Source organism: Rousettus aegyptiacus, unplaced genomic scaffold, assembly GCF_014176215.1.
Source record: "Rousettus aegyptiacus isolate mRouAeg1 unplaced genomic scaffold, mRouAeg1.p scaffold_m13_p_10, whole genome shotgun sequence".
Lineage (NCBI taxonomy): Eukaryota > Metazoa > Chordata > Mammalia > Chiroptera > Pteropodidae > Rousettus > Rousettus aegyptiacus.
In genome coordinates, this window is record NW_023416285.1 from 72,336,015 (window position 1) to 72,357,170 (window position 21,156).

Here is a 21,156-nt window from a genome sequence, read left to right on the forward strand (position 1 = left end):
GGACCCCACCTCTTAGGTAAGAAGAACTGCAGTTCTATGGCAAAGGATACTATACAAGAAAGGACAAAGAACTGGTGCAATCAGCCATACTAATTCTGTTCCTTCTGCGAGGAAAACGCAAATTTGGAATTATAGAAGTATTCCCTTCTCTCTGTTCCCTCTTGTTGACATTCCTCTTTCAGTATTTAAAATATTTACTTTGTGTTCCCTACACTCAAGGCTGAAAGACAGCCAGTATGCACTGAACAGACTGTCTGTGGCTGATGCCTCTGTAATTGGGCTGTTCTGACTGGTTGGTTCTGTGTTGTTTTAATAACAATTCTAAAAATTTTATTACTTCGGCCTCTTCTTATTCATGTGCCTGCTGGTCTCCCACACTCAAAGGAGAGTTGTTCACTTGAAACAAGAACCTCTGCCTTATTCTTCCTTGGGCATTCAGTGCCTAGCACAGCACCTGGCACTTTGTAAGTGTTCAAGAATTGTTTGTTGAATGAATGATGGCATTTCATGCAAAGGACAGTGACTAGAATGTGAGCTTATACCCTGAGACATCTATGATTTGATGAAGAAAATAGGAAGGCTTTCCCAAAGAAATGATTGTCAAATTTGCTAGAATTTCTAGAAAATCTAGAATTTCATACTGTTCTCCACAGTCCATGAAATACTGATCATTTATTCCATCATATGAACTAGGAATGATGTTGTTGGCAGAAGATATGACATTTCCTGGATGCACATGCCTTCACACACCCCCATAAAAAATATTTACTAAAATAAGTTTTAAATCTTACATCTAGCAACACTGTCCTGTGCAGCTTACCCACTTGTTTTATCATCTGCTGGTTCTCCCCTCTGACCACACACCAGAATCACTTGGGGGAAAACTCTTATGATATAACAATGCCCAGGCCCTGATCTAGATCATTTTAAATCAAAAGCTTCCAAATTATTCCAATGTGCAGCCAGAGTTGAGAACTACTGAGCTAAAGCTCTCCACTAACAGGCAGGCAATAATTACTACTGAATGCTTATTGTAAAAAATAAAATTTGAGAAAATCTCGAATCTCTATGATTTTGTTTGAACAAAAGGCTCACAACTGAGCAAAATGGGGCAACATGGGTTTAAGTATAAATGGCGCATATTACCAATGACTACCTGTACCAAGAGATTCCAGGTTTGGTGGTTCATTATTCCTACATCATTTGTTGTTGTTTACAATCTTATAAGCTAAAAAAGTAGATACTTTTTGGAAAATATATCTAGAGATAACATCTTAAACTCACCATTTAGGCAAATAGACTGGCTTAGGACAAATGACTATATATCAGAGTATCTACTATTGAATCCTTTATACATAAAACGTGATACATGAGCAGTTACAGTTAAAAGTACATGTTCATTCTGTAGCCATTTATTGTTGTTTTAACATATCCACAAATTCTTTGATGATCCTCCCTTCAAAAAATGAAGCCAATTCCCCTCCTCTTGAGTGTGAGCTATACTTAGTAACTTGTTCCTAAGGAGTAGAATGTGGTAGATATGGAAGCATGAAAAGTCTAAGGCCAGGTCTTAATAGGTATTGTAGCTTCCTCTTTGCTCTCTTGAATCACTCACTCAGCAAGGTGGTATGGGCTGCAGGGGAAGAGTGAATTCAGCTGTCATGGTATAAAGACACATAAGCAGCCCTATGGAGAGGTTTAGGTGGCAAAGAACAGCCAACAGCCATCAAAGAACTGAATTTCCAGCCCCCGTCAAGCCTGCAGATGATTGCAGCCCCAGTCAACATCTTGTTTGCAACTTCAGAAAAGACCCTGAGACAGAACCATCCATCTAATCTTTTACATTTCTGACTCCCAGAAACTGTGAAATGATACATATGTGTTGATTTAAGGTGCCATGTTTGGGGTTAATTTGTTACACAACAATATATAATTAATACATCATCACAAAACTTTTAACAGTTGTTTTGACAAATATCTAGAAATGCCCCTTTTCCTATTTATATCTATTCTCAGTTCCCTCTCTGTATGTCTCATGAAGCTTGTTTTATCAGTTATTGTTTCTTACTGATGTATAATCAATGTCTCCCCTTATCCTCCTTCCTCAAAGTCTCCTAATATGTTCAAGTCTCTCCCATCCTTAAACAGAGAACAAAATGAATCCTACTGCAACCTTATGTTTCTCTCTTCCTGCTATTTACTGCTGTCTCCCTTCTTCTTTATCAAGCACCATGAAATAATAACTTACAGTTTGTCTCTCGGCTTTTGTGCCTCTACTAAGCCTTGAACTACTGCAATCACTGTCATAACTCCAAAGAGTTCACACTGTCTTCCTAACTCTTATAGCCAAAGGACCCTGCTTCTTAAACCTTCTTGATTATCTCACAGGTTCCTCAACTCATTCAAACCTGAACTCTTCCTCTGTCTTCTCACATCACGCCTCTTCCTATGTTCCTCACCTTGCAAAATCATACCACCCAGTTGACCAAGCCATACATTTGGGAGCCACTCCCAATTTCTCCATTTCTCTTACCTCCCACACCTGTTTGGCCACTAAATCTCATTAATTCTACATCCCTAACATCTCTCACATTTGCTCCCACTTTTGTTGTCATCATCACCTCCTGTCTACATTCTTGCAAAAACACTATGCACTATGGCCTCCCAGCGTCAGTGCTGGTCATCAAAATCATTTCCTATATTGTCACCACAGTCATCTTTCCAAAACATAAAATAGTTATGTTCCTTCTTTACTTTTCAGTTATTCCCCTTTGCTTGCAGGTAACATCTAAACTCCATTCAAAAAATACTAATACCAGTTAACACCTATTGAACACTTGACCGTATGTCAAGTGCTGTTTTGGATGCTAACGTGTATTAACTTTTTAATTCTAAACATCATTCATGAGGTAAATACTGAAAATACCCTTACCACTTTAAGATAAAAAAAACTAAGGCACAGAGAGGCTAAGTAAGTTTCACACAGTCACATGTGCTAGCAAATGACAATTTGAATCAAGCTGTGTCACTCCAGAGCTCAGCCCACTTTTAGTACCAGCACCAAACCATAAGGCACAAGGCATATTGACATACCCAGTCTTTTCTCCCAGCAGCCTTCTCCAGGCCTGCTGCTTCCTAAATGTACCCTGCTACTGCAAACTTCTATGCCTCTGCTCCACCCATTCTCATAATCTAGTCCCTTCTGCAGCCCTTACTCTCACCTCTCCTCACCCTTACCTTCCCCATCCAACTGGCAATACTTACTCATTTTTCAAGACTCAATCCAATGCCTGTCTGCTCAAAGATGCTGATATTTACCCAAGGAAAAATGTTCACTTCTTCCTTTGTGGCTCCCAGGGACTCTGCAAAGACTCATTTCCTAACGCTTTGCGATAGACTGGAGCATTACTCAAAAAGTATTCACTTCCTTCTCCTCCCATGTAAGCAGAATGTCTTTCCCTGTCACACTGACTTTGGACTTGGCCACATTACTTGCTTTGGCTGTGGAATGTGATAAATGTGATGCAAATGGAGACTTTAAATCCAGTGATTTGGCTGGGGTCTGATGCATCTGTCATTCATTTGCCATGAAGATAACATTCCCAGGTAGCCTCTGGTCCAAGAAGAACACACACACACACCAAGTAAACACAAACCCAACCCACAGCCCACAGCCTCAAGCGGAACCCCTCCAGCTAATTTCTGAATCCATAAAGAAGGAAAAAAAAAAAAAAACGCTATTGCTCTCTGCCACAGCATTGGAGTTGTTTGTTACAGTGCAACTATTTTACCAAGAACTGTCTAATATATATCTATATATATATAGATGTTTAATTTCATGTGTTTGTTTAAATGCTTGAGGGCTGAGAACAGTGCTTTGAATGCTAAAAGCTGTTAACAGATTTCTGGTGTTGAGATATAATTTACGTACCATAAAACTCACCATTTTAAAGTGTGTAATTCAGATATTTTTTAGTATTTTCATTAAGTACTGTAAATAAATGGCCACCATCACCACTATCTAATTCTAGAATATTTCCATCACTCCTAAAAGAAACCCTTAGCCATTAGCAGTCTCTTAGATTTTTGTAAATAGGTAACTTAATGAATGGAAATGTAAGAAATTCTTAAAAGAACTTATCAGAAGTAGCATGATGACATAAATATTGCACAAAAAAAAAGTTTTTTCAGAAATGTGTCTCCACTAGGGCACATTAATATCATTTTTAAAAAAATAAGTTATAATCACATTTCCCATATATTTTATATTTAAATATTTACTATTCTTTTACAGTGCTATCGCAAGATAAAGGCCATTTGGGGGTTTAATTTTCAGTCTACAGATCACAGAGAGATGCTTACATTAAAAGCCACAAAGCATTTGCAAGGAAAAAAAAATCTCATAGTTCAAAGCTACCTGTAACTAGAAAAACATGACATAGAATCTTCATTTGTGTTAAAAATCATCATCATCATCATCATCATCATCATCATCATCATCATCATCTCTTGGTCAAATGCTAAAATAAAATCTCAAAATTTTCATTAATATAGACCAGAACTTCAAAAATTAGCAAATCCACACTTTAAAAAAACAAATGTCAAAATCCCCCCAAAAATGACAAAATTGAAAAATTATTTTCATTGGATAATTGGCACCATACTTAAACACTGTTACTCATTTTTTAGATAACAAAGAAAACCGTATTTTGCAAAAGAACTATGACAAGCTCATTTCGTTCTATTAAGAAAGTGGCAAGGTGAATGTGGTGGGGGTAGAGAGGAAGAGAGAGAGGAAGAGGAGGGGAGGGGAGGGGGGAGAGAGAGAGACAAAGGGAGGGGGAGAGGGGGAGGGGTAGAAGGGAAGAGAGAGAGAGAGTCTTATTTCAGAGAGTAACTCCATAAAGACATGTTTTGGGGGAAAAAGTTTATTAAAGACTTAAATATTGAATAATGGGATAAAAAAGAAACTCATGTCAAGCACAAAATGTTCTAAATTTGAAAACCATTTTTTCTGCCTATAGAAAAAGCACCCCAGAACTTTGTTTTGCTGTGCTATATGATACTATTTTACCAAATATAAGACAGCTAGAAAACCATCATTCTAACTGCTATCTCCTTCAAAAAAAAAAAAAGTCAAAATCTGACCCAAGAACTGGCAAAGTTACCAGTGAACTTTCAAATATCCTCACTCCACCTAAGCTGTTCAATCACTTTTTATTTTTACCTACGTCTTTCCCGTACAGGCTTTGCATAGGACCCAGCTGTGCTGTGCCAATCTGGGTCACTCAACCAAAGGATCAGTGGGTGACAGCCACCATATCCACTTTTAGAAGGGCCCCACATGCCTGGTGAGAGTGCAGGCACAGAGCCGAATATCATCCAACCCCGGACTGTCCAGCGAACAACTGCACGCCTTTACTATTTCTACGCAGCAAGCTTCAAAAAATACATCTTACCCAAAGAATATGAAATTCAATGAGGAAAACAAATCAGACCCCGGTATTGGATATTTTCAATTCTAACATTTTCTAACAAGGTCCATACATATTGGGAAGAAAAGAGAGTTCAAATACCCAAGATGGACCTTTTAATATTTTTTTCCGGCATTACTGAGATATAATTGACAAATAAAATTGTAAGATATTTAAAGTATGCATCATGGTAATTTGATATACGTATACATTGTGAAAAGATTAATCTCTTCTAGTTAACTAACATATCCATTACCTCACTTGTATGTGTGTGGAGGGAGTGGCTGCAAATACAGATGAAGCTTCACTCACTGGCCCGCTGCTCACCTCTGGCTATGCGGCCCGGTTCCTAACTTGACAAGGACCAGTACCAGTCCAAGGCCTAGGGGATGGGGACCCCTGCTATAAATTATCAGGTTTTAATTAAATATCGGTAACAAAGGTTGATGGCCTTCTCAGCATCCACTTCTTCCAGATTTTCCTTTAGAAAATTTACCACTTCTCTGTTGGGTAGCTGCCAGAATCTTTTTTATGGATGTACCCTAACTGACTTAAGCTAATCAACTCTTCTACTCTCCAGAGGATCATAAATGAGGGACGCACCCCCTTTCTCTGCTAAGAGGGTATAAAGAAAATGTAAAGACGGAAATTGCTCTTGCCCTGTGAGTCCTCAAGGGGAAAAGCCTGGACTTGCTGGGGTGGCACAGGGCAGACGTGGACACACTATGTAAAGCCTGGGCATAAAGCCACACAACGCACAGCACGGTTGAAAGGCTGAGAGAACCCAGGTCCTTACTGATATCACTGAGCTGCTGAGTTAGTCTGGTCAGATTTTCAATGAGCCATAAACCATCTTTTTTTCACAGTAGCCAAGACATAGAAGCAAAAATTTTTTTGAATGAAAAAAATTACTACACACACACTCATCTAAAACCAAATGAAAAAAAAATTAACACATCATACAGTTCACAACTCTTGATTAAAGTTAAAAGTCAGTGGCTTATAGCAGAGCAACCCAAGAGTCTACCCGGCTCCTTGGGAACTGAGGTCCTCATGTGCATTAGAATGTGGGGTTAGTAGAGTCCTGGAGCCTCCTTTGAATAAGATCTCTCTTTCCAGGTGGCAGCAACTATCAAGCAGTGTATCAAGTGAAGAGATTCATTTAGGGAGTTTCTTTTAACACTGAAAATATGTTTAAAGCTAACACTGGCCTCCAGCATCCTCAGGCAACCCACAACCCCACCTCGCCAACTCTTCACTACTGTTACCCCTCACCAATCCCCCTCATGGACACCCTCGGTGAAGAGTCTGTGTCACACCCCATAGCATGGTGTTTACTAGCATAAATAAAACAGCCAGACTGCCTGTGTTTAAAGATCAGCTTCACCATCTAATGACTATGTGATATTGGTCATTTACTTACTTATTTCTCTGGAAAATGGGAATCATAAGAGCTTATCCCAGCTCACAGGATGGTTGAGAAGTTAAATGCTTAAAATAGGATTGACCAAGCTATAAGTTTGGTCACCTATTTTTTTTCATGATCTCTGATAATTTGAGAGAGTTCTGGCAGCACTGGGGACCCCTACCTTGTGCACAAAGACTGAATAGCCCTCCTGATACCCGCTCCAGCTTCATTCTGTACCCCTTCGACCTAACTCACAATGCTCGCACCTTACTGGGCATCTCTGACTCTTTTTTTACAGTCTTCGCACAGCCAGCAGCCTTCACCTAGGACATGATTTCCTGCTCTTTTTTGGCTGGCCAGTTCCTGCTCATCCTTTGGATCTCAGTTTAAACAGCACTTCTTCAGAGAGCCCTGCCCGAAGTCCCCCAGACCAAAGGAGGTCCTGGCCCCCTCCATATTTCACACAACCTGCTCCTCCTTTTCTGCCTTTCTGAAAAGGCATCACACATAGAATTTTGTGTCCGGGGGCTGTGCTTCCTGGTGGAATATAACTCTACCACGGCAGGGGTGTATCTGTTTCATACACTCCTGAGTTTCTAGGACAAGCTCGATAAGTACATGATGAAAATGATACCCCAAACTGAGACACATTGCCCATACACACATACTGGTGCAGGAAGGCTACAAATGAGTATCAACAGCCTAGAAATCAACAATCCTCAAGCAAACCACTTACCCAGAATTCCTTGTGTCCAAATAACCTCCCAAGAGCTTCTCACCCACAACAAATAACTCTAGTAGTTCCCCCTTGGGGAGAAGAATGCTGCTTTAAGTACTACCAAGGCCCCAAACCCCACAGAAAATGCCTAGGGAAAAATGCTGCAATATTCCACTACCTCTCCAAAAGCAGTAGAAGCTTCTCCTGGAAATGCTGTCCAAGGTCTTTTGATAATAAATAGGAAATGTTTAGTTCCTAAAAAAGTTCCCTTCTAACCCAAGATCCCAGACTCCAGCATCACACATCTTCAAGATGTTATTTTATATATCTGTGTATATGAGCATGTGAGCAAGAAATATAATAAGTCTGCACAACACATGAATACCTAAATATATCTACTATAAAATAACATGTATATTCCTGAAAATGAAGGAATAATGTCTCAAAGTAAAGCAGAGAACAAAAAACCTCATATTTTGCAAAATCACACACTAAAAAATAACAGGGCTTATGAAAAATACAGAATTGGGGGAGAAGGCTCAAATCCCATTCAAATTTGTAACCAAAATATTAACAAAAACAATAAGAAGAATGAAAATTATTAGCACAGATAAAATGATGTTTTCTATTTCCAATTACAGAATAAATGTGGGATTTTTGCCAAGAAGGTAGGGTGCATCAAGGGTACAGGTAGGGTGGAAAGCATGCAACTAGGGCTGCTGCATTATGGAGATAAGACAAAAATGCAGAGATCTGAGAAAATTAAAACTTTTAATAAGTGCAAAGCCAAATGGAGCCCAAAGGAAGAACAAGGAGCAATCACCTCCCTGGTTCACCTAATCTACTTTTTTTCAACTACTGCTATTTGGTGATGCAAAATATTTTTCAATTATAGCTGTACAACATAGTAATTAGACATTATATGCCTTATGAAGTGAGGTGATGTAAAACATTACGGTGCTAAGAAAAATCTCACAGGAACCATTGCAACTTGTGCCTTATAAAGAAAGCATCATCCCCTACTTACCAATTGCATATGCAATAATTCCCATCAAGGAAACATAAATTATAGCAGAGCCACTATATTTGCTTGGAACACAGGGGCCCATGCCAGGTAAGAATGGGGCTATGGCCAGGGGCTGGGTGCCAGATGCATTGGCCAAGAGAACGACTATCATGAAGGGGACCATCTGAAGTCCCAGGAGCTACGTCAGATAAGAGTCCCAACCAGCCTGCCTGCCAGTATTAACATGGGTGAAACTTATTGGAATAGGCAAAGTAGAGAACCTTGAACTGGAACAGTGGGCAATGGATATCTATGTTGCACAAGGGCTAAATGGGATGACAACTATAGGGCACCTATCACAATGCCTGGCAGGGAGACACACTAAATACACATGTTTTTCTTCCTCCTGTTAATAATCCCTGCAATATTCCACTACCTCTCCAAAGGCAGTAGGAGTGCCTCCTGGAAATGTCCAAGGCTTCTGATAGTAGATAGGAAATAAGAAGTTCCTAAAGAAAAGTTTCCTTATAACCCAAGACCCCAGACTCCAGCATCAGGCTATTTTAATACAGAGGGGAAGCCAGATCACAATTAAAAAGAAAGAGGTCAGTGAATACAAAGGGAATAAAAATACTTCCATACATTGGCAATGATCATTCTGCTTCTGTAATGGTTCTCATCATAGTCACATCCACTCTCCAGCCAAAATTTATCTTTTTAAAAACACTGAAAGGGGTCCAGCTTCAGAGATATGCTCAGGAGCCATAGAGGTAAAACTGTTTCCTAGCAACTAACAGTACCATGCACAAAAAAGATGCACAATAAACAGCTGTTAAAGGAAAAAGAAGGGAGAAAGGAAGGAGCAGATCATCTGCTCGGTTAGATAGTTAGCTGGGATCATGATCTTGTCAGAAGTTTTGTTTTTACTTCTAGAGCATAGCAGTCACCAGTCCAAGCTCAAGCTTTGGAACAAGATTGCCTGGGGTCAAATTCCAGCTCTGCCACTTATTAGCTATGTGACTTCAGGCAAATCAGTTAACATTCCTGTGCTCCAGTTTTCCTATCTGTAAAATGGGCATAAATGGCGCTTACCTGAGAAGAACCTTATGTGCCAGGCCATGTACTAGGTGATAGAGAGATAAATGATAGATAGATAGATTAAATAGATAGATAGGTAGGTAGGTAGGTAGGTAGGTAGGTAGGCAGGCAGGCAGAGAGATAGATAGATAGATAGATAGATAGATAGATAGATAGATAGATAGATAATAGATGATCATCTCATTATATAAATCATATCATTAACTCAAACAAGCACCTAGACTAGCACTGACACATGAAAAATGCTCGCTCTAGAAGTATGTTATGTAAACTATAATTATTTTTACTTGGCACTGAGCTAACCACTTTATCACTTTACATTATCACATTCTATCAACTCTTGCAACATGACGAATCAGGCTTCCACTTGTCACCCACCCCTCTTATTTATGACATCTTGCAAAGTTCCTGAGGAAACAGGCGTCAACCACATCTGTTGGTTGCTGACAACATTCAGCTCCACAAGCTCCTTTTTTTATTTTCTGTGAGAAAGACAGAAAGGATGCTATTTCTCAGTGTTTCCATTAAGTCGTGACAACTAATAGTCATAGCCATGATCATTTATTAATACCAGCTACTGGTCATTAGTTTTTGTGGAGTATCTTTCTTTTAAAAATACCTATCTAATAAGAACTCATATAGATAATCACTATAATAATTCCTCAGTGCTTTCTCCTTTTATATATCCTGTAATCAAAAATACTCGGATCTTTCACTTATATTAAGAAGTAGGAATTATCTGGATTCCTACAACAGGTGAGAGAGAGAAGGGTGACTGATTGCTTTGAGGTGAGGAGAGAAAGAAAAGATTAGTCTCAGAGCAGAATGCTCTGTTAAAAAAAATAGAGGTGTTTGTTCTCCAACCCTGCAGACAGGAACTCCAAGTACAGAGAGCCCTACACTAGTCCAACCTGAGGAGAAAGTTGGCTTCCTAAATAATTCCTTCAACTGATATCACCTACCTAAGAGCCAACAGTGGAATCACTTTCTAAGTGTCCAACCACTGACTGTCTCCAGGCAACTATTGAATAAACTGCTTTTTTAAATCCATCTTTAAAAAAATCAAAAAATAAAAAAACACTTTGCTTCCTGTCAGGGCAGCAACAGAATCTATTTTCTCTGCCACAGCAGTGTCCAAGTGCCAGTCAGGCAATTATAGCCAGGCCGAGGCTCACTGAGAAATCGCTCAGCTAGTGGGAATGTGACTTTGGGGCCCTAACAGGGAGAAGAGGGAATGAACCAAGGAGGGGTAGGACAATGACTAAGACTCTCTCTTTGGCTACAAAAGCTCTGAGATTTATCAAAGGAGGCAGATCCTATATAGTCATACATTTGTTACAATGAAATATGACAGCTTTTCTAACAGAGGTGAATGTTCAAGTGTGCACAGAAAAGAATTAATGGGCCTGGCTAGAAATCAGGGCGTCTGCCCCACAGGCTGTCATATTTAAGCTCAGTCTTAAAAGCATTTGTCCCTGGAGAAGTGGAGAAGGGATGTTTCGGGGTTTCATCCTTGTCTCTGCCATTCTCCTCTTTCTCCTAAAGAAGAGAACCCAGACTACCACCTGGGGACACTGCAGCCCTCCTGCAGTCAGGATTGGTCATGGTACTGAAGCTCTGGGCAATAAAATGGAAGCAGAAGTATCAGGAAGAATTTTCTAGAAGGCATTTGATAAGGGAAGGACTCGCTCTTCATTTTCCATTCTTCCATCCTGCTTCCTGGAAAGGTGCTATGATGATGAATCTCTAGCAGCCATAGTAGACCTTGAGGAAGGGAAATCTAGAGATGGTGGGTTTGAATGCTGAAAGAAACCTAAGTCACAAATCTCCAGAGTTTACAACGTATGGGGCTCCCAAATGGCATGTGACTTTATTAGTTTATATAACCCCTTCTTTTAGAGCAGTTTGGGAACAAGTCTCCAAATCAGAGGACATCTTTAGGTCATCACCCAAAGTCTCACATGAAATTTCTCTACTCACTCAGTAAAAACAGGCAGGTTTCTTGTAACCCCTTCTTAGCTCAGAATGGAGTACAGCCTCTACAGCCCCTATTTTGTATAAGAATTTTAACCCCATAGTCCAGGCTCAAACATAAATCCCAAGTCCTCTCTGCCATTTCTCCCAGAAGAGTTTTTTATTTATTTGTGACTTGGTCCTAAGAGGTAAAGAGGTGCTTCATGCAAACTCTACTCCGAGTGGCCTGCAAGAATATTTGAGAACTTCTGGCTCAGCTCCCTTCTCCATACCCTCCCCACCACAACAGACACAACTTTGACACACCTATAGAACTTTAAGAGCATTTCTACCTTTTTTCAAAGCATAATCGCAATAAAGTATGAGTTGTGTGCACACAAAAGCCCCTGTCTCAGTAAATTAGCATCAGTCTCATTGCCCTGCTCAACACCCTTCAGTGGTCCTAGCTTAAATATCACTTTCACTGAGTCCTTGTCTGCCTACAGAACTTTTCTCTTAAGCCTCTCATTCTTTGTCTTAATAGCACTTATCCCAATTTGTAATTATGTATTCATCATTTAAGCTCTCTGTCCCCACCAGACTACATTGTGCATTTCACATAGGCAGATAATTATGTTTATTTTGTTCACCTTCTAACCCTGGTTCTTAATATCATGCCTGGCACATTGTTGGAACCTAATAAAGACTTTTTAGGAAACAAATTTTAAAATTTGTTTTAAAACACTTTCATACATTCAATGCTTATTTTCACCACTAAAGCTTATTTTTAGTGTTTATGCCGCACTGAACGAGTGATAGCCAAGCATCCTACATAATTATTTTCATATTTTAAATCATTTGATTAAGCCTATCCTAGCTTTCACTGAGTTACTATTAGAATAAAACAACTGTTTGAACATCATTTCTGTAAAAATGTGTCTTAGGGGAGGAAAAGAGCTGTGTACTCATCACAATAACTTTGGTTCCTCACTTTGATGCACCTACATGGTAAAATGTAAGGCTGAGGATTTTTTATAACAGTATTAGGTCATCAAAAAAAAAGCCACAAGCCCTCTTGCTCTTGACATTTATTTAAAAAAAAAAAGAAAAACAGTACAAGCCTATTCTTACGTGGCCTCATAATGGGCTACTTAGGGATAGATGGGTGGGGTATGGCCCTAACTTCTAAGGTTGACCAAGAGGCCAAGCTGCATTCCACAATAGCTGCACCAAAGTAACTATCAGAGGCAGAATCCATGCAGCTTTCTCGGCCTAACTGATATTTTACTCTTAAGGTCCCAGCACAGCTATAGGAATAAAGTTTTGCTGACAGTGTAAGTTTAGTGGGAAAAGATGTCAGTCAAAATATTCCTTAGGTACATGTTATATGACTATGTCACCTCAATTTTTCCCCTGACGCCAAAGATAATTCCCTGAAATATGATGGCCACCCGATCGAGGTTGGCTGCATGAGGACATCTCTCTAGGAGTGTTGTTTTCAGTACTGGAAACATGGAATTTTACCACAGCGGAACTGAACTCCATGACATCATTTTTCCATGCAGAGAGAGATATAACATCTCCTCATGTACAGGCAGGAGTCTTTCCGATATTCTGTCACTCTTTTTTTTTTTTTCAAGGACTACTCTTTTTTTTTTTTTTCCTGTATTATTTAGTAACCCTCAAGTTTGGGCTATTTTTACATTTCTCAATTACTTAAAAACAAAGTTTTCTCTCTCCTCATGTTATTGCACTGACATCATATTTTTCCCACCTATAAAAGATCATATTTAATACCATTTTTTCTTTTGCCTTAAATGTAAACATATACACATCCTTATGAACACACAAGGGGAAATATTATTGTACATCTTTCTAAATCACAAAACAGTGAACTTGGCATAAAAAGAAAATCTAATGCCAATGAGAGTAATTTAGTCAAAAATCAACTGGTGTTAAGTGATTCAGTCCTCACAACATGAAAATAAAGGCCAAAATGATTATAGTTAGACTGGAATGTAGGTGACAGGGATGCCAACTACAAGTTAAGGTTTCCAGAAGTCACAGAGGTGCTTCGCTCAGACCCTTCAGTTCCTCGGTATGAGGCCTGGGGTTCTGCAGGGGAGGCCGCCAACCTCCTCTCCTGGAAGGACCTGCCTCTTGGCCGAACTCAACAACAAAACTGTTCCCAGGTGAGATTTCATCCAGATGGAAGAATTCTCAAGTAAAGGCGAAGGAGCTGAAGTAAAGGCCTCAGACAGATGTGCCAATAGTGCTTAAACACATCAGCACTAAGAAGAGATATACCTTCACCACCATATTTGAAGAACAAAACAGACCACACAGGTCTTTACTCAAACTCACAGGGGTATGTAAAATATAGAGTAATGTACCTCCTCCATTAGAAAATGTTAAAAGCACACACAGACTATGCATTTATTCATCCCCACATGAAACAGGCTTTGGAAATAAAACTATATAACAAGAAAGTCATGGTCCCTAATATTATAACCATAAAATATTCTGGAATATCTGTCCTCTTAAAAAAAATTACATGATAATAAATCATCAAGCTTTAAAATATTGAAAAACTAATTACTTACCTCCTGGCCATATGCCCAAGTAAAACTTCAGTGGAGTGATTTGGGGTTGTAGCAGTAACAAGAGGAGACAGAACCCAGATTCTAGCTACCCTGAACTACAGACAACCCAAATGCCCAGTTCAGCCTGAGCAACATAAAATCTGAAGACAGCAAGCACAGGTGACGAGCCTCACTCTTCTTGCTTGAGGGCCTAGGTAGTACCACCTGCTTGGGTTCCTGTCCTCCACCCAGTATAACATGAGATGGTTTGTCCAAGTGAGGAAAGCTCCTCAGTCCTACAGCTAAAAAAGATAAACTATGGGAAACAGTCTTGAACACTACAGCTTCTGAAATCTACATCCTGCCTCCACATATGCAGTGGGGCATATGGGGCACCTCTGCACAGTGACAGGATCAGAAAGTTCAGCCCTTACAAGAATTTTTACACATGGTGCTAAGTGTTGGAAGCAATATATGGGATCAGCTAACAAGGGCTGCAAAGTCGAATGGCCTGGCTTCAAATTCTGACTCTGAGTATTTACTGACTATATAACCATGGGACAATCTCCTAACTCAGCGGTGCCCAACTTTTCTGGCACCAGTGCTCCTATGAGGATCTAATGCCCCATGATCTCAGGTAGAGCTAAGGTGGAACTGAGGCGGTGATGCCAGCGCTGGGGAACAGCTGCAAATACAGATGAAGCTTCCCTTCCTCACCCACTGCTCACCTCCAGCGGGGGTGGGGGGTGGCATTGAGGAACCCTGTCCTATCTTCTAGGAGCCTCAATTTCCTCAACTATAAATGTTGGATGTATGGATACATATATTCATAGAAGTTAAGGAAGGATGATTTGAATTAAAGTTCTAGTTCTGCCACTTGTGACTTTGAGAAAGATACTTAATTGCTCAGAGCCTCAATTTTCTCATCTGTAGACAGGGACAGTAATAGTATTTATTTAAAAGGGATTAGCCCTATGCCCAGCATACAGTAAGCACTCATTATCAGCTTTTGTCATCATAAGCATCAACTTTATTACTATCATTATCATTATTTTGTTACCCCTAACTATGATCCTTTTAAGTATCAGAATGGTCCAAATCAAAAAGAGAAGTTGCCAGGCCAATTTCCAAGAGCTGCCTGATCCCACCTAGCACCAACTGCCACCCACAGAATCACAGCCAGATGTCTGCATCATGGCTCCATTGTCATCCATCAGCAAAGGGCATGGGCTAAGAGATGCAGTTGCTGAGAACACATGCCCCACCCTATCCCTTCCTGGTGGCCAGAGCTCAGTTTGCCCATTTGTAGCTCACTTGATACAAACTTGGTTTCCAGGGAGATGCAGGAGCAAGAAGTGCCAGTTCCACCTCCCATTCCTCTTCCCCGTTCCCCAAATCTGTGGGATCTCACTGTTCTCCTACCACGTGACAGCATTGTGTCATAGCAGCCCATATATACAAACAAGCCAGACTATTTAAATGTCATTGTGAGAAAGATGTTGCTTGCTCTAATTTACATATCTATTCAGACCTTCATTCCTTTTTTAATCTAGCCAGAAGGTTTTCTTCCTCTTCCTAGGGTCTCCATGCAGAGCTGGAGAATCATATGTAAAGTTAAATTTCTGTTGTAGTAAAAAGATGTGAGTCATCAAGTCCCTACAGAGATGAAAATTAGAATGACTGTGTAACTTATGGCATATGTTCACTCATCATTACATCACAAAAGTCATGTGCTGCTAGCCACTAAATGCTAGATTCTCTCAAAGGCTACTCATAAATTCTCCCTACTGCCAAGCAATAAAACATTTTTTCATCTTGGAGAGAGGTACCCTTGTGCTTTTTATCTTCAAAATTAGGTTCTAGCTGAATGAGTAAACAATTTTATGTGGGCAAAGGAAATGACCCCAAATGATGAACTGATTCCTTCAAGCACTAGTTCCCATTCATGTGAAATATGATTTAGTTCACAAATAGGATTATATTCATCGCCAAGTACCACAGGCATGCTATGATTGAAGTTAAAGGAGTCCAGAAACTTCTCAAGTTGAGAACTTGGGCTGACTTGGGCTGAAATGTCCAACCCCTCCCTAAAGACTTGGCAACCTGTTCCAAATCACAACTGAAACCAAGTTGAATGGACATCTGTTTCTCCAAAAAGTGTTTGGCATTACAGAGAAGAACTACAGAATAGGTAAATCTTGTTGTGGGTGGGAGGGGGGGCCAGGAATATCAGAATCATCTACCTGCTAACAAACTCTTGTAGCTCAGTAAAAAACATCAGGGAAAAAAGAAAAATGGAAAAAAGGAAGAAAGAAAGGAAGGGAGGAAGGATGAAAGGAAATAAATGGAGGAAATTATTCTTCTTCCTAGTGTTAACACTTTAGTGAACAAAATATTGCTAAATTTGAGATGAATATTGAGATAGCCATTTTGCATATCACGATTTAATATTGGATTGTCTGCAAGAGGACAGGCAGTGAACATCCTGCTTGGAGTCTGGTAACAAAAGCTACATGTCAAGTATTCAACATAATGTTGGGGCATCATTTTCTAAGCCTTAATGAACTACCAGTATCATTTTAGGAATAAATATTACAGATTTTCCTCTGATCCCTAAGTCTCTTTTAATGCAAGTTAGAGTAATACATACCATCTACTTTAACTTCTAGCCCAAGTATCTAGAGTTAATAAGGTAAGATAACCAAATGAGATCAGCAGGCAATTGAATTATATTTTTTATGCTAGTAACTTAGGGTTCTAAAATTTTTCTTTCAAAATCAGCCCTGGTTATTATTAACAACAAAAACAACAACAATAGCAGTAATAGTAGTAGTATTAGCAATGAGAGTAGTGGTGATGGTAATAGCACTAGTAATAGCAGTAATAAGAATAATAGCAATAATATTAATGTTAATAGTAATACTAATCATTACTTATACAGTACTTACTAAGTAGTAGGTACTAGTCTAAGCATTTTAAATAATGTTAACATATTTAATCCTCACAGAAGTTATATGAGGTAGGTAAGCTATTATTAGTACTCCTGTTTTAATAGATATTTTCGACAATATCTCTTTGTTATTTTTGTTGTGAAAGACTAGAGTTAGCTTTCAAAGATAATATTTAGAACCTAAACAAGAGGAAACACAGCCCATCCAAAGTCATACGGCGAAAAGGCAAAAGACCCAGGACTCAAACCCAGGCTGCCCACAGCCCCAAAGTCTGACATCCTAACCACTGTGCTGTACTTACCGCCCCTTTACTTAGGAAGGCCTTCTAGAAAAGGAAATGTAGAGGAAATTTAGTCAGGGCCCTGACTGCTGGTAGCCAGAGTTAATACTTGAGGTTTGCTGTTTCCTTTTGGAGTCTCCCCAAACCCACATTAAGACATGCAGCCTGCTCCTACAGCTATAAAAAGTCACTGGAAGTGTTACAGAACTGTCCCCACTTGTTCTGTGACCTCCATTAGGGCTTTCACCTTTGCCAGCTAAGGCAAAAGCTGGGGGTGGGGAGTGAGGTGCAAGCGAGGTTCCCAGGCCACCATTTCCTTCCCAGTAACCCCTGACTGGAGGAAGACTAAGCGCTGAAGAGGAGGGACAAGTGGCCAAGTTTGTTTATTAACCCACTACACCCAAGAGAACATTTTTCTGAAAGGATGAAATTCTTGACTACTCAAAATAAAAAAAAAAAAAAGAAAAAAAAAAAAAGACTGTAGGAAATTTAATCACCTACTGGACAAAAGTGAAAAACAAAGCCCTGCCAATGAAGATGTTGCTGAAGACAAAAGAGGTACAATTGTCTCTAGATAACAATCCCCGCCCCCGCCCCCGGGAATGCAGCTCACACTAAGTACTAAATTAGTGCTATATTAGCCTAGGAATCTTTGTTCACCCTGCAAGTACGCCACAAAACCATCTGTTACTGGGTTCCCCGGGGTTGCAGACAAGACATTTACATTTCAAGAGGAACCTCAGGGAAGAAAGGGAGGGAGGTCTCTATCTCTCCCTGGAGCAAATACCTTTTTATACTGCCCGGGAGGGGAAGCTCTCCTTACTGTGAAACCGAACTCTTCAACTGAAAGAAGATAGGCCGCTTCAATAATGCACATGCCACTGCCCCTTAGTTATAAAGCCACACACGCCCTATTCCGGTTTTCACATTCTCAAATTGGTATACCTGGTAAAGTATCAAAAATAATGCCTAACTGTCTATACGGCCTAAGGGAACTCTACTTTCTTAAGGAAGCCCTTGTTTCCTTTAGACTTGTGGAACCAGAACAAAGGCTGATATTCTGTACTACATAATATTTAGATTGAAATATACCACCACTTCAAAACAGACTGTGATCTTCTGGTAAAGGAGATGTTTTAGATCTTGATCTAAGTGGAGGCCAGAGTAGTATATACATATGTCAATTCACAGAGGTATGCACTTAACATCTGTACACCTTTCTGTGTGTAACTTATACCACAATACATTTTTTAAAGTACAGTATGTCAATGTTACTCACAATTAAGGAAATCAGGAATAAACCACTTGCCTTCAAGAACTTGAAAACTGCTCTGTTCTAATGTACTCCCCTCAGCACCATCCACATCCAAAATCTCTCCTGAGAATTTTAAAGTTCAAGAACATGAAAAATACAGTCTCTAACTCTCAACTAAGCCAGTGACTACAAAAGTCTCCTGTGTGTCCTGTGAGCCCAAGTATGCAGCACAGAGAGAGCACCTGTCACATCCCAAGCCTTTCCAGCCACATATCAAAAATAAAAAGCCAAGGTCTTTTTCTCAGCTGGTCATGAGCTATCAAATTATGAGAGACATGATTGAGGCTTTTAGCAATAGAGCATGCGGTTTATCCTTCTGTTTCTTTAACCCTATTTTTAAATAGATGTTTCTAAATTCTGCCTAACACTTTTGCTTACATGGAGAAGGTTAACCATGTAAGGTGCAGGCCTTTGGTGGGGCATTCATTAAAACAGCATTAACTGAGTGTGGTTTCCACAGGCAGCTCAGTAGGTTTAAATCTGTGCCATCGTAGCTGTTATCCCAGCAGCATCTTGAGACCTGCGGTGCCACAGGGGGAGGTCACTAAGCGACAGTCTGATTACCAACAGCTTCACCATTGCTGGATCATGACTTAGTGGTTCATTTCTTCCTTTGAACTCCCAGCCAAAGAGGGCTGCCTGTCACTGAGGAAAAGAAGGTCAAATTCGCCCTCCACTAAGCCTCAAGAAAGGCCGCCCTGAGAAACAGGCTCATTGTACCCATCATAGGGAGTCACCTTTCCCCCCTCGCGCCCTCCAAGCGTCCTGACACCCATAGACACGTCATTTCGGAAGCACAGAGCCACCAAGCTGCAGCTAGAGATAGACATCGAGAATCAGAATCACCCAGGGAGCGCTTCCTGGACTGAGCCGAGAGCTCGAGTGATTTCCCTGGCCTGCCACCGAATCATTTAAGAGTGAAATATGCCAACGGGGCCTGGTACCCAGCACCTAGGAGCCCGCCACCTCCGGGATGGGGTAGGGGCCGCTAATGGCTGGACAATGTCTATGCGGATGGCGCGCTTGCAGGTGGAGGTCTTGCAGGCTCCCCAGACCTGTGCGCTGTGCCAGCCTCACGCCTCACCCGGTGCCAGGAAAACAGCCAGAGGCTCCAGTGGATATTTACTTCAGTGGAGACACAGCCAACTCCGTTCCGGAAGGCCGAGGAGGGGGACCAAGAGGTTGTAGGTAGGGCCGGGAGCAGGACCCCAAGACGCAGCGTCCGCAAGGACTCCGGAGGCTCGCGCTTGCTGCGCCTTTGCGGCGCTTCTGCTAGCACTGCGCTTCCCTTGGCAGCGCCTGGAAGCCGCAAGAGCTGAGATTTGCGCGGCTGGCAGGCAGGAGGGATGTAGGCACAGGGGACCGCTTCCTGGCCCCCACATGCACAAGATTGCAGTGTCCCCCATTCGCAACCACCCTCGCCCAGCACTCCAGTGCCAAAAGCGCCAGGAGACGGCAATTCGCCTGAGGCCTTAGCAGCTGGCAAAAGAAAACTGGGGGAGGGAGGCTGGACCTGTCGTCCATGTGTGCGGGTGGGTGGCTATCGGAGCCCCTGCCAGCTGCAGGCACCTACCTCGATCCACTTCTGCGCCTCGGAGAAGGCGGGCTCGGGGGGCGGTTCGGGCTGCAAGGGCTGAAGAGCTTCCAGACCGAGAGCAGGACAAGCCATTTGCGAAGCCCCGTGTCCACTTGCGTGCTGGGCCGCCGGGATGAAGACGGCCGCCGCCGCTGCCGCCGCCGCAGGAGCGCGCTCCCCGCCCCTTCCCGCGCGCCCTCCAGCTCTCCCCTCCCCTCCCTGCCCCTCCCCCGCCGGCGCAGGTCCCGGTGGAGAACTGCGCTCGCTGCCGGAGGACGCCGCCGCAGCTGTTCCCAGCATCGCCCGGGCTCGGCCGCGCGGCGAGTCCCCGGCGGGAGCGAGCGCGGAGGCGCAGGGGGCTCCTTCTCCTCCCCACCTTCTCTGGCCGCTCCGCCCCTACCGGGGGCGGGGGCGGGGGCGGGGGCGAGGCGGACTAGGGAGGGAGTGTAACCTACCCACTAAAAATAACCGAGAATGAGCGCTGGGTGGCTCCCTCCCTTCCCACAGCGGTCCTGGTAGAGGGACTCGGCCAGCCGCCCCGCACATCCCGGCGCCGGGCCGCCTGCGGAGGTGAGAGCTTATTGGGAGACACCTGGGAGACGCGCGCCGCCTGGGGTACATAGGTCCCCAGGGAGCCCGCGCTGCCGCAGCGAGGCAGGAGGCCGCACCTGCTGTCCCTCCAGCTACAGAAGTGGGGGCAAGAGGGGCAGCCCTCCGACTCAGCACCACTGAGTGTTTAGTCACCTGATCTTTTTGTAAGAAAAAGAGAAAAGATGACCCTCATAAGCCCCTTTC

General features: G+C 41.9%; 1 protein-coding gene across 13 annotated transcripts in view; it reads right to left on the minus strand.

The window, feature by feature from the left end:
* The window catches only part of LIMCH1 (LIM and calponin homology domains 1), a 332,907-nt gene extending 312,367 nt beyond the window's left edge, over positions 1 to 20,540 (minus strand). For 5 of the 13 annotated variants that reach the window (XM_016160713.2, XM_036227975.1, XM_016160709.2 and 2 more), the window contains exon 1: positions 20,359 to 20,536. In XM_016160713.2, the coding sequence (XP_016016199.2) occupies positions 20,359 to 20,454 (96 nt within the window). In that variant the 5' untranslated portion in view covers positions 20,455 to 20,536. Of the gene's footprint in view, positions 1 to 20,358 lie in introns of all 13 variants that reach the window. The other 8 variants (XM_036227977.1, XM_016160704.2, XM_016160716.2 and 5 more) reach the window with 4 other exon arrangements.
* Positions 20,541 to 21,156: the final 616 nt, after the last annotated feature.